Source organism: Sardina pilchardus, chromosome 18 (genome assembly GCF_963854185.1).
Source record: "Sardina pilchardus chromosome 18, fSarPil1.1, whole genome shotgun sequence".
NCBI lineage: Eukaryota > Metazoa > Chordata > Actinopteri > Clupeiformes > Clupeidae > Sardina > Sardina pilchardus.
The window spans coordinates 14,433,731-14,446,929 of record NC_085011.1 but is presented as its reverse complement, the minus strand read 5'-3'; the positions used below and the strand labels follow the sequence as shown (position 1 = coordinate 14,446,929).

Genomic DNA, 13,199 nt, shown 5'->3' with positions numbered 1-13,199 from the left:
GTGTCGTTGGAAAGCTGTGTTTCTCCTCCATGACGTTATGCCATCCAAATATGGACACTTCCTTTGTATCCGCAAGCAATCGCGAAAGTTCAAAGAAGAGTGTAGTAGACTGAGTATGCATGCCATTGGCTGTGTTTCAAGGCTGTTATCTCAAAATCAGTTTTTTGTAATTTTCCAACATCTCAGCCTATGTAGCACCTATACAAACTTTCCAGTTATACACATCAGTAGTCTGAAGATATTTACAGTTGGATATTGTATGTGAGAAGAAAAAAATAGTAGTCCTACAGTGCATTTCTATTAGTAGTGTATGAAATGAATGTCCCACACTGGGAATAGCCTAGCCTACTGCAGCTGAAGAAGACTTGAAGAAGAATCTGTCTATTCACATTTTTTTTACCAGCCATTGATAAGTTGATTACATTTCTATATTAACATGTTGTATTAAAGAAAGGATAGAAAATAACTCTAAATAATTTTGTGTGCTGTAAAGTGGTTAGAAGATGCAAATCGGAATCGGCTAAAATCGGTATCGGCAGGTCAAATTCTATGAAAAATCGGAAATCGGAATCGGCCAAAAAATTGCAATCGGTGCATCTCTACTTATTACCTTCAGCAGGATACCGATCATTCACAGCAGTGGCAATCCTAGTCTCTGCTCAACCCTCCACACACACAGAAAATGGCTTGTCTTGTTTCTATTGCATATTTTGAATTCATAAACTTTATATATTTTGCTAATAGTTTAGAATATGTTAGGATCTGCATAATTACTTATAGATAAAAATATTCAGTAATTTGAATACTTCATATTGATTTTTAAACTATTACACTTGTCTTTAATGGCATTACAGGGGTGTTGTGTAGGTCTAATTGAGAGCCTGTCACTTTAAGAGATAGCCTACGTGAAGTAGCCTAATTATATTAACCTTCATTCGGTTTTAGGAAAGTAGTCACGCATAGTTCAAGGATATCCGTTTTCATTGAATAAAATGTATGTTCAAAAAATCAACAAGTCAAAGAAAATATTGCTGGGATCATAGAAAAGATAAGTGTCTTGCAATGTTAACTTCTATGATTTTGGTGAGCACTAGGCTACTGTACATTAGCCTAATGATAGACATGACGCGTGAGCTAACGGGATAGTTGATGGAAAAGATTGCCAATAGGCTGTGTAGCTTTTTTCGGAAATTGAATTAAACACTACAGTAGGCCTAAATGAACTAAATTCCATAGCCTACTGTAGGTAGGTTACCGTGGCATTGTGCTCACTTTTTCCTTGGTTGGAAATGTTGGCTGCTTATAGCTTAACTTATGATTTGGAGTTTCGTATATCTGTTATATCCAATGAGTGACACCCAGCGCTCAACATAAAACTTACGGCATTCTCCTGATAACGTTAGTGGAATAGCCTAGATTTAATGTGAACGTGTAGTAGCCTAGGCCTACATAAAAAGACGCAGAGTGGCTACATGATACAGCGCACGTTTTGGGGTGAAAATGTTGCGCCCTTTAAAAGCAGGTGTAGCCTTATCCGAATCATGGTTAAATCCATCAATTAGAAAACAGAATTAGTAAGGTAAACTTGTGTAAACTTGTGTTTCATAGTAGCCTTCCAGCTTGTGTCAAAAGCAGGCTCGGATGAAGCTGGGAGGAATTAAACACGCGGTTACCACACCGTAGTATCAACCGTGATAATAATGATATTCAAAATGAACGCGGTAATTGTTATCATCAACATTTTTATCATGGTTTACCGTCACACCGGTAATCGTTACATCCCTACCTAGGTGCCAACCAAACTTTATCCCCACCCACAACATTTGAGGTCGGGAAGTTCGGTCTGGCATAGACCTCTGAGGTTCACCTACATAAAGGAACCAAAGCTGCCATCTTTGTCCATATAAGGAGATCCGGATGTTAATTGAAAAAGATTCTTGAAAGATTGCAGTCTTTTGAGTAAAGCTTGAATGAGGGGCAGTTAAAATCTTGTCAAAGTCTGTCAGTGCAAGGTAGGCTTTAGTTAGATCAAAGTATGCCGTCTTTACTTACCAAAGATCACAGTGTCCACTCTACGGTGGCCGAGAAGGGCCAAACGCGCTCAGTTAAAGAAAACAGTTTCAAATACAAAACGATGCAAATTAACAAAAGTACAAACAGAGAAACGTGGTACAAATGGAAAAAAACGCACTGCAAGAAACAAAGACAAATGCATCTTTATGAAATGCGCTGCAGATAGAGAAATGATGCAAAACACAAAACGCTGCATCTTTATGAAATGTGCTACTGATAGAGAAACGCTGCAAAACACTAAACGCTGCAAGTACAGCTCCTACAACGGAAGTGCTCCAAACCAACCAGAGGGCGCGCTCTCACCGTGACAGCACCATGGAGAGGCAGGCACACAGGAGGATAAGGCCTAATACCATGAAGTATTGAATCGCAAAGGGAAGTGTGAATGTTGCAGTGATAGAAAGACTCGTAGCCTATGTCAGTCATTGCCACTTTCGTGCACATACTCAAAGTTTAATGTCACGCCCCCCTGCACATGACACTTTCATGAACATACTCAAAGCTCGTCAGCCATAGCCAGTTCTAAAACTAAACCAACTTGGCCTACTGCACGTCCCCTTTGTCCACCCTTGTTTTGTGTCACTTCATTTACAAACTAAGACAGTGGATTCGTACTGAAACTCATGCACCCACGCAATAAGCTACAGTCATGGCTGAAATTGTTGGCACCCATGCTAAAGTTCACTAAAAAGTGAAATATAAAATCATCTTTTGGAAATTGATTTTAATGGCTTAAGTAATAAAATGAGGAAAAATCCAACCTTTACAGACACCAATTTTCTTTGTGAATGAATAATGCTACCCAGACAAGAAACTAAACACTGTGTGGAGTTTCTCTGAATACTGAAAGGAGGGGTTAGTTACCTTTTTTATGCGTTTTGTTTGGTCCTTGGTTAAAATCTGCCAATGATTTGAAATATAAACATAAACATAGACAAACGTGACCTCCTTTGCAGTCACTGTCCCATGCCTCTTCCCGTAGTAAAAGAGTTGCTGCCTATTAAAACCATTGCGAATTAGTGCAGCCAGTGTAGTGATCAATTCATTTATTAATGACTCAATGTATCCGAGGTTAGCATATGCACACCCAAAACATTCAGCATTCATCGTTGTGAGCATGCCTACACTGTTGAGGCACAGCACAACCGTGATTCTTACCATTCATTACATCTCGACTAGACCTAATGTATCTGAAGTATTGGGAGCTTAACCGTGTGAAAACTCCACTCCTCCACTCCACTCCACTTCTGCAGCCCACTATTTAGGTGCCACCTAAGGCCAGACTGTGAGCATGCGTGTGGACCAGTTTACTAGTAGTTTTCCTATAGGAATTTGCTTCCAATGGCAATGCTATCAAGGGCTCTGGAATTTTATCAACCAGTTTGGTTGTGTGATATTCAAAGTCATGTTACTCAGACAGCTATTGTATTGTATTATTTGAAGTGTGAGAATGAAAGAACAAACAAGTTGTCCAGACCAGCCACCCCCTTTGTCTAACTTATAACAATTACCTCTATGTTATGGTAAATTAGCACCCCCCTTATTTGCAGCCACACTTGCTGGAAGGGGGTAACCTTCAAAGCAAAAACTCAGTAAGTGTCCTATTCTTTAGGACAGTGCCTTAAGGGTGCTGTAAGATTAAGGGGAGTGGTGATGGTTGGCTTACTGGACACAAGGCTATCTACCAGCTATAGCTTGGAGTTACTTCCTTCAGTTCAACTAGGATAAATGGCAAGCAAGAGATAGGCTACTTTGTAAGGTGGTGAGAGATCCTCCAGGTTTGCCATTCCAAGCAGAGGCAAAAGGGATGCATGTGTATTTAGTGATCTTGTATCTGTGCTGTTTAATCTTGCTCATAGTTTCGATGCCTTGGTGAAAGTCACTATAAACCATCCCAGTCAACCCACATTCAATCTCCAATCTAGTGGGGTTCTGGCTGAAGTCCCATCCATATACTTGTGCTATGGCTATGTAATATGCCGTTGCTAGTTTTACCACCACTAACACTGAAAAACACTGGATTCTAGGTCCAGATACAGAGGAAAATGTCAATATCAGCAGATGAAAATATCTTTTTCAAAACATCAAAAGTCCCATTGTCTCCAGTCAGAATTATGCAACAGTTGTTGATATCTAGAACCATGTACATTCTATGACTAGATAGCCATTCTGTCTGATCACTCTTCCTGTGATGTATTTTGGTGGCTATTTTTACAAACTTAACAATTGTATATTACATTTGGCTGAACCAAAACCTAAGCGACTTACAACATGGTAAAACATTTTAAGCTTTTTTATGTAATTCTAACAACAATTTAAGGAAAAGATGACCAGACATAATCCCAACTTTATTTAGAACTTACTATCCATATACCCCGCCACCCCATCCCCATGCTTTCCATGTCTCCTTCCAGAATTCTGGCTTGTATTATGCCCCCGCTAGAGAGACATTAAAGTTGCAGCATAAATTACACACACACACACACACACACATACACACACATACACACACACACACACTTGACCTCAAAATGCAAAGCATCATTTGCACGTATTAAACATTCTATAAACATTGGTGTGCTCCGGTTCTTATGGGGATCTGAAGTGCCCATTGAGCATTGGTAGTTTTCTACCATGACTAATAGCAATGAACTAATGGTATCCTTGTGATTGTCTTTAGACATCAGGATATAGAACATATTAGGGACTTACCTTGTATTCTGTGGACTTGCCACAGGTTGCAGCCAAATTGATAACATTTGTATTATTTGGGATACATTGATTTCTATGTTCAATAATGTGAAGCTTTCACATCTGGCCCTCTGCTCAATGCTCTCTACTGGTGTCAACAAATACAATACAATATAAAAGCTAACAATTCTGTCACAAATTATTGGATGAATAAACCTTCAACATGTTCTCAGAAAATGGCTGCTTCATTTATTGATTCACATATTTTCCATAATGTAAATGGCCAGAAGCTGGGTACCAGGCCTTTAGAAAAGAAAAGAAAAAAAAAAACAACATCCATTTCTGAGAGGATGTAAAGACGGTTGGTGAGTGAAATTTTTACCCAAAGTGATGTATAGTGTGAACTCTTTTTGAGACATGATATGCATGCATAGATTAGGCTATCTATTCCACAACAGACAACCACAAGCATGTTGATTTTATAGAAGACCTTTAAGTAGCATGGCTCTGTTAATTCCAATTTGTGACTCCTGGAAGTTTGACCACTGATCTCTAAAGAATTCATTCTTGTCTTGAACATACATTTTCTTAATCTTCTATACCCCTCATCTAAAGTGTCACCTCGTTCAGTCACCTCTGCCTCATGCCTGAGTGCAAATTGCAAGTGGCAAGGCCAACCTTCTATTAATGACCCTTCCTCAGTCTGGACGCAGAAGGCACGGAAGTTTAGCCACAAGGTTGAAGGTCACTTGTCGCAAGTTTTTGCTCATGAACATGTTGTACTCATCCCTGAGAGAGCATTTGTTAAAATCCAAAACTCACAGAATTCTTTCAGTTGAGATCTTATATCCTTAATTAAATAAACATGAAGTGCATGCATGTTACACATGCTTGTTAATTGAATACTTCATTTCTCAGTAGTTGCCTTTGAATATATTCTGTTGAATGAACGTATTATATCACTTTGACAACAATTAATGCACACAATAGTGTGTTTAGTGTTTTGTTTAAATTCGTTGTGTCTTTTAGCCTTTAAGTTTATTGTGAATAGTTTCAACAACTGCAACATTTCAGACATTGATATATCTCTATGTTGTATCTGTTTAATTGAAACATTGTTTAACCTGGAGCAACAGTGATAATGTTTTGACTGCATGGCTCTCAACCTATAGGGTATGGATGTAATAGTGTCAAGGGGAGGTTTTGATTTTGACCATTATTTTTTAAATAAGATGTCAACGAGGGGCTTCCTTGACACTTTCTGATGAAGAAGGTGGTGGAGAAATGAGCTGCCCCGAGCTCAATGGGCCTTTAATCTCTTTGAGGTTGCATCACATTTGGAGAGCCTCCGGTTGTGTTGCCATGTGCTACTGTAAGGGTTGGCACTTTTTTTTACAGGTGGGTTGGTTGCTGGCAAGTATTTGTTTATAATACCCACTTGTTTTGGTACAATACTTGAACTAACTTCTATTCAGCGAACAGTGTGAATCCATGCAAAGCCTTTTCCCAAAGTCCTTTTGAAGACGACAGCCCCATTGAAAGGAGGAGGAGAGGGGGGATTAGCTTCTCCAGCAGCAGCGCATTTCCGAGGGAGCTGATTAGCTCGGCATTCATTGTTAAATCGAGCAAAGGAAGCCCTAGAGGAGTGAAAAGAGCCAAATAGGTGGGCCAGGAATAAAACAGCCACAGGAAGCCCTGTGCAGGCAACACCACGTTTTCCCAACATTTTTTTTTCTTTTCCCATGATGGTGGAGTGAAAAAGGAGATTAGCATACAAAATTAGAGGCAGGCTGATTTGAGGGCAACTAGGTTCATGTTTTCCCTCTGTCTCGACGGAGTTAATTAAACTAGTATTAAACAGTGAAGAAGCAAGCAAGAGCCAGGCCATTGAGAGTTCTTTAAAGATTACAATGACATAAAAAGAAGGAATTTGTAAAGGTGAAAATGAGAAAGGTGTGAAAAAGGAAGACTGTAATTAAACATTTCTCTCCTAATTGTGTCATTGCCCCAGGGTTATCTGAAACTAAAATGAACAATGCAGAAATTATTTGATGCGTATTACTCAGATGATCTTCTGTATAAATATGTTTAACTTGCTTTGAAACACATTTATTCCTTTAAATTAATTCTGAAACTGTAAAGTATCTGCTCCATAAAGCCTTCAGCAATTAAGTAAGTTCACTGTCAATTCACTATTTAGACGGATTGATTAATTCAGTTAAATGTAAGAGTAACAATGAACAGCATGTGAATAATTCTTAATAACTCCAGAAATAATATTGTATAGCAGGTTTATTAAATTGTTTTGGATTGATGATCTTGTGTTGTAACTGGAAATGAATGAAACAAAGTAAACTATTACAGACTGTGCAATAAATTAACAAAGTGCTTCATTTTATTTACATTTAAATACAGACTGTAGAGGGGCTTACAACTTACTTCTCTCCCCTATGGCACCTGCAGGTGCCTCTATCACATTGATTGGAGGCTCTGATTGCTGTATTATTATAAAAATGGCAATTTTGGAAATGGAAACATAAATGGATTTTTATTCGTCTAGTCCATAGAGTTTGTTTATTCGTGTCATCTTATAGAGTGAGAATTCCCACATTTTAAAAAGTGTTCCCACATTTCAAATGGTAAACATCTATAAATGGGGTCCTGTAGAAAAGTAGAAAAATAGTTTTTAAATATATTCAGATTATTGTACCTATAAACAACTAATATTTGCAATGCTTCTCGTATTTATGCAAAGCTTTCCAATATATCTAAGGCTTATTCCCCCATACTCTCAAAACTTCAACATACCCTTTAGTTTACACTCTTTCCCATATTTTCTTTTTTTTTACAGTTTTTGTGAAATATACGAGGGATACTATCTTAGAGGAAACAAAATGGAACGTTTGTATGGAAAGCTCAGAAGCTGTCGACTTGCTGCTGCTTAGTGGGTTTTTCTGAGCCTGAGACTTTTCCTTTGGCCGCTGCTCTCACTCTTGGGCTTCTTGGCCTTCTTCACGCAGTAGTATTTGGTGACAGTCTTGCGACACTGGTCGCATTTGACGGCACAGCACCAATGGAACTTGCAGTTGCAGCTGGACACCATCTCCGCCCTGCGCTCCTCCACCGCCAGGCCGCACTCGCCACACAGCCGCTTGCAGCTGCGCTTCTCCCACTTGCTCAGGCTCTTGCCCTTCTTGACGCACTCGCGCCCTTCCGTGCCTGGCAGGCCCAAGGTCTTGTTCTCCAGGCAGTAGTCAGGGGAGTCCTCCAGGTGGACCAGCTCTTTGCGGGAGATGGAGCTGAAGGTCTCGGCGATGGCCCTGCGGCTGGCTGCACTGTTGCCGGCTCCTCTGAGCAGGTCCACCTTCAGGGCTTTCTGATACTTCTCCTTCAGATAGTTTCCCACCTCCTTGAACTCGGGCAGCTGCAGCCAACACGTCTGGGTGGTGCAACTCCCAGAGACTCCATGGCATTTACATGTCTTCTGCATGGTACCTTTAACAGCCTGGAGAACAAAACATGTCTCGTATTAAAAAAAAAAAAAAAGGCACAAAGGCACCAGTGCCTATAAAATGTTTTTCTATTCATGATTCCACTATCTATAGGTGTACAAATCTATGTGAACGACTATTTTACACGGCCTTTACTGCTTTTATGTCAATGTTTGATTTTCAGTTGTATGCATTTTGCTTTACAAAGACAGCTTCCAACTGAGTGTATGGCTTGAAGCTGGAGAAGAGGATGAATTCAACGTGTGAAAGAGGGCCAAGTTCAAGGTTCAATTCTCCTGTTCTTCAGCTTTTTGTGCCCACTCAATATATCCTGACTTTGGTCGTTATAAGCAGCTGTCACTTGAAAAAGGACATTTCTTTTCTCAGACTAAAGCATTTTCACTGAAGGTGAGTAAGTATCAAGGATTCACATTGGGTCTGATTGTTCTGCTCTGGAAAGGGGCGTGTTTATTTAGTATAACCATTGTCAACATGTTTTCTGTTAGGAGTGGACCCAATTGAAATTCCATTGAAGAGGACATAAAAAAGGGTCTCTTTCTGGTATTTTTTCTGTTACAATGATGCTCCAGGTGCCATGGGGATCTGACAAAAACGGAGGAGGCAGTGCCGGCAGCAAAAACAAAGACCACTTCAGCTGCATAGCCATGATCCCCTGGGTTTCTCAAGTGAAACAAAGGCCAAAATAAATGTAAGAACCTTATTGCAAGAATAAAACTAAACACTTGTTTGGGAACAACATTATACAGAAGCTTTGCTATGTGTGGCCCCTTAGGTCTTCTAATTAAGCTTGCATCACTGATCCCAAGAGTCTTGAGTTGAGGTCTCATCATAAAAGACATTCAGGATCTGTAAATAGGCCCTTCTGGTACAGCGCACACACTGTGATTTGGACGAGTGGCACCTTGCTTATAACAGACTGAATAAAACTCTTGGGTGGTAGGATATAATTCAGAAAAGGAAAAATAATGATTCAAAGGACACTATACATTCTGTTGGTGGCCAAGTGAGATTCCTAAGTCTATGGCCCCACCTCAGACTAAGTTTTAACAACTACTTATTACGCGCCTTCCTTTCAAATCGGCTCTCCAGACTTCAGATCAGGCTATAGAAGCTACTGGAGAGCCTACCTTCTGTCTGAAGAGTTGGAAGGTTTTTTTTTATTTTTTATTATTTACAAATATGAAAACATTACCCGGCGTCCAGCTTCGTTGTTGTGCAGATTCATTGCCGCTCGTGCATCTTGCCCTGTCTCCAAGGCATCAACAAACTGTTTGGAGATGGCCTCTCCAAAGCCAACGTTATCACTGCAGCCTCCCCACAGCCAGCCCTGGCCCCCTGCATGTCAGTGGAGGACACAAAGAGAGTCTGGGTTAGATTTGATTTAATCTGCTTCTTAGACTACACGACTGGAAACAAAACAGCGGGAAATAATTAATGTGTTGCTTCTTTTAGGAATTTTAAAGGATTTTAAGAGACGATAAATGAATGAGAAACCTAATCAAGAATAGAATAGCCTTCTAGGCTTCGCCGTTAAGTTAATTTAAGGTAGGCTATACATTTTGAGTACACCTGCCGAATGTAAGTTAATTTCCTTACCTCGTTGGCCATTTCTTGTGTCATCACAGCCGCAGTTATCAAAGTCCCCGAGGCTGCAGTTGCGCGTAAGGGTGTACATAACACCTGCGGAACTTATAGCATGGACAAATGCTGTTTCCCTGTTTGCTGTGGAAAAAAAAAAAATTAAATAAAAATCAGTCTTAAAGCACACAGGCAAAATCACACAATTATATTATCCCATACCATTGCACCATTGACCATTTGCACTGCTGCAGTTGCACGGCATGTTCACTTGAATTGAGAAAGCAATAGCAAAAGGTGCAAGTGATGGGAAAGAGCACAATTAGACAGCAGGTCAGCTCTGGACTGTGACAGCTTCACTTTGCCCTCCGTGGCACTCCAGGAATGCCCTCTGAAGGGAGCCTGAGGCAGCCCTTTGACCTAAACCCCTTATCTTCTGACGAGGCGTCTATTTCACCTTCCACGCCTCTCTGATATCCCTTCCTAGTCCCTGGTTTCTTTTTGTCCTGAGGGAATTAACCAATATTCAAAAGACGGAATAATCTTGTTCTGTCGTTGTCTGTAAACAGTGTTTGTTCTTTTGCATTTGTGATTGGATTAACTGAGCTTTGTTACATTTGTTCAGACCGCAGCAAATACACTTAAACAAAACTACACTATACACTTTTCTTTGAGTCTTAAGGATGCTGGACATTCAAATAGCAAAAAAATGGTATTTTTCCCACTAGATGTGAGAAAATGTCTTCAGTTCTTCTGAGCAATTTTAAACTTTTGATAGAAGATATCCCAGAGATGCGCTCTTCAGTTTGGGCCAATAACCTGAGTGATGCAATGGTATGATAATCCTGCATGCAAAGCAAAGCTTTAGGTCCATATTAATGGGGGAGCATGTGTTTGCTTGCTCTTTTTCTCACCACTCCTGAGGCCACTGTGAGTGGACAGCTGAAGTGCTCTCTCTGGACAGTTCCAGCGCTCCCAGGCGAATTGATACTTGCACTCCTCGATCCCACTCTGAGCCCCCGCAGCAACACTGCTGGAGTAGATCAGATAGGCCTGAAAGGGGGAACAATCACAAGGGTTACAAGAAGAGCCCTTTAGCTCAACAACATCAGTCTTGTTAGAGATATACTGCCATTTCTTTAAAGAATAAAGACACACACAAAAGGAATTACTTCAAATGTTTGGTCAAACAAAAAGAACATCTGAATTCTCACTTTAATTGTCATCATTCAAAGCCTTGCTATACTGATTACCAAAAGGTTTGGTTTAATGGCAGATTTAATACGCAAAACCGTACAGATCATAATTATTTAATAAGGGTTTGGAGACTCTCAAGTGCTCATACTGATTATTTTCCAAATATCAAGAGTTCTGCTTCATCTTGAGTGACAGGTTGCTTGTTCAGTCTGAGAGATATATCCTAATATGTCTCAAGTGGCCTTGGATGGATTGAACCTCAACCTCATTCACTGGTGTCTGGCTTGCTAATGATGACCACCCACCAGAGGAGTCTTAGCCTGCCATTCTACAACTCAGAATGCAATAAAGTGAATGATTTCAAGTGTGTTTAAGGAAGAGGGCCCTGTCTGATCCAATCCCTAGAGTCATGGTCCCGCATTTTCAAACCAGAATATGATTTACATGCCGCAGTGAATGGATAAGAATGTTAGGGTTTATAGTTTGGACAAATGGGGGTTTGGTGTGTGAGGTACAGGTCAGGACTTCAGATAATTCTGCTCTGTTTTGTGGATGAGGATCAAGCTCAATAGATATCACACATAAATTCAAAGGAGTGAAGCAATCTGAAGGATGTACTTTAGATAAAGATCAGCAGGGAAGATCAAAAGAAGTTGGCTTACCTTTGGGCCAGTCATCAGGAAATTATTCACTGACCTGGAAAACAGAGCAGCCCATTAACTCAAAAATGTTTCTCACCCATCCTCAGACAGCAACACTGATGCAAAACATTTTACTTGTTTCCATTGTGAATAGTCTACCCTTTCTTTCAAATTCTTGTCAAATGTATAGCTCCCAGTTTAGAGACCTCACAGAAATATTCAAACGTCTTGATTTGATTAAAACAATAGATAACTTGCTTACTTATAGGCTACAAGAAAAGAAGGACATGTGCCAGAAAAGGCAAAACACACATTTTATAAACAAAATTGTTTTGTAAATTAATATTTGAGTAAAATAACAACAAAGCTAAATCTGATTCACTGAATACTCAACATGGAACTCATCAATAAAACAACAAGGTCGCGTCATTTGTCAGCACATAATGATTTAGGTCTCCTAATATAAAAACACAGGATAAAAAAGGATATATTTCATCAAATCATCGACTGCTTGAGCAATCACATGCCGGGTATTTCTATCTATGAAACCTACTGTAAAATCGTGACGTGAAGAAACAATGAAATCAGACAGAACATCATTTTACTTACCAGGTGCAGCAGGACCTCACGTGAGTCATCAAAATGAAAATGTAGTAGTAGACTTCTAAATGCATAAGCATCCTGAGATTTAGGGAATTAGAATGCTATGTGCCGTAAACCCGAGCGCTCTGCAAGAAGGGTATATACCTACATGCAGACCTCAGGAAGCTAAGGGGCGCATGTGGGAACCAAGGGGGGTTCTGAAATGGAGCTGCTCTCATCCCAACAAGAGATTATCTGCTTAATTAAAGATTTTCCCCGTCTTACTCCTTCAGCCAATCAGGTCTATTATAGCACGGAGAGTTTGAAATGATCAAACGGGCACCCTGGGTTTCCAGAAGAGAAATAGCTGGGAAGCGTCCATATGTTAACAGTTAAATCGAAATGGCATGAAACCAGAATAGTTATATATCAACTTTTAATAATTTATTTTAAATATATATATATATATTATCCAACAACAGCCATTGCGCCTGACATAAAATTATTTCGATTGGCAAGCCTAGCCTAAAGACTTGTGGGAAAGACATCAATTAATTAGACGGACCTCGTCGTCGTGGATTCAAGATTGGCTATGCCTGATAGAAAAATGTCTTTATGCCAATTGAACAGTCGAGGATATCATTCGGGTTAAACTTATGCATGAACGTCTCACATAGCCTAGGCACACGGGCTACGATAGCCTGCAATTTAACGTGATATGCTGGGCTTTTCTCGACATCAAAATACCATTTGGTCCAACCTTTAAAACTATTTAGGCCTATTATAAAAACAGACTACCTAGCATTCTCAATGAAAATATGTAGCCTAGTTTATTGACTCATATTTCAGTCGAGACTCACCATGCATCATTTTAGGCCTACTTGATCGATTTGTTTATTATTACCATTAGGCCTATTATTATTAT

The 13,199-nt window shown here is 39.8% G+C and overlaps 1 protein-coding gene across 2 annotated transcripts; it reads right to left on the bottom strand.

Annotated features, from left to right (window-relative positions):
* Window positions 1-7,170: 7,170 nt before the first annotated feature.
* wnt8b (wingless-type MMTV integration site family, member 8b) lies at window positions 7,171-12,372 on the bottom strand. 2 transcript variants are annotated; one of them, XM_062519543.1, is made up of 6 exons: window positions 12,302-12,372; window positions 11,714-11,747; window positions 10,769-10,907; window positions 9,873-9,998; window positions 9,469-9,611; window positions 7,171-8,269 (listed from the first exon to the last, which is right to left on the bottom strand). In XM_062519543.1, exons 1-6 carry the CDS (start codon window positions 12,370-12,372, stop codon window positions 7,706-7,708), a joined length of 1,077 nt encoding a protein of 358 aa, XP_062375527.1. In that variant the 3' UTR covers window positions 7,171-7,705. The 2 variants fall into 2 exon arrangements, with proteins under 2 accessions (XP_062375527.1, XP_062375528.1); XM_062519544.1 differs by lacking the exon at window positions 12,302-12,372 and having other exon boundaries at window positions 11,714-11,996.
* Between the last annotated feature and the right edge of the window lie 827 nt (window positions 12,373-13,199).

Coding starts and splice junctions, on each gene's coding strand:
- wnt8b (XM_062519543.1), bottom strand. CDS start 12,372: ATGCTTATGCATTTAGAAGTCTACTACTACATTTTCATTTTGATGACT. Junction 11,748..12,301: donor GTGAGGTCCTGCTGCACCTG/GTAAGTAAAATG, acceptor TCTGTTTTCCAG/GTCAGTGAATAATTTCCTGA. Junction 9,612..9,872: donor CACAAGAAATGGCCAACGAG/GTAAGGAAATTA, acceptor ACTGACATGCAG/GGGGCCAGGGCTGGCTGTGG.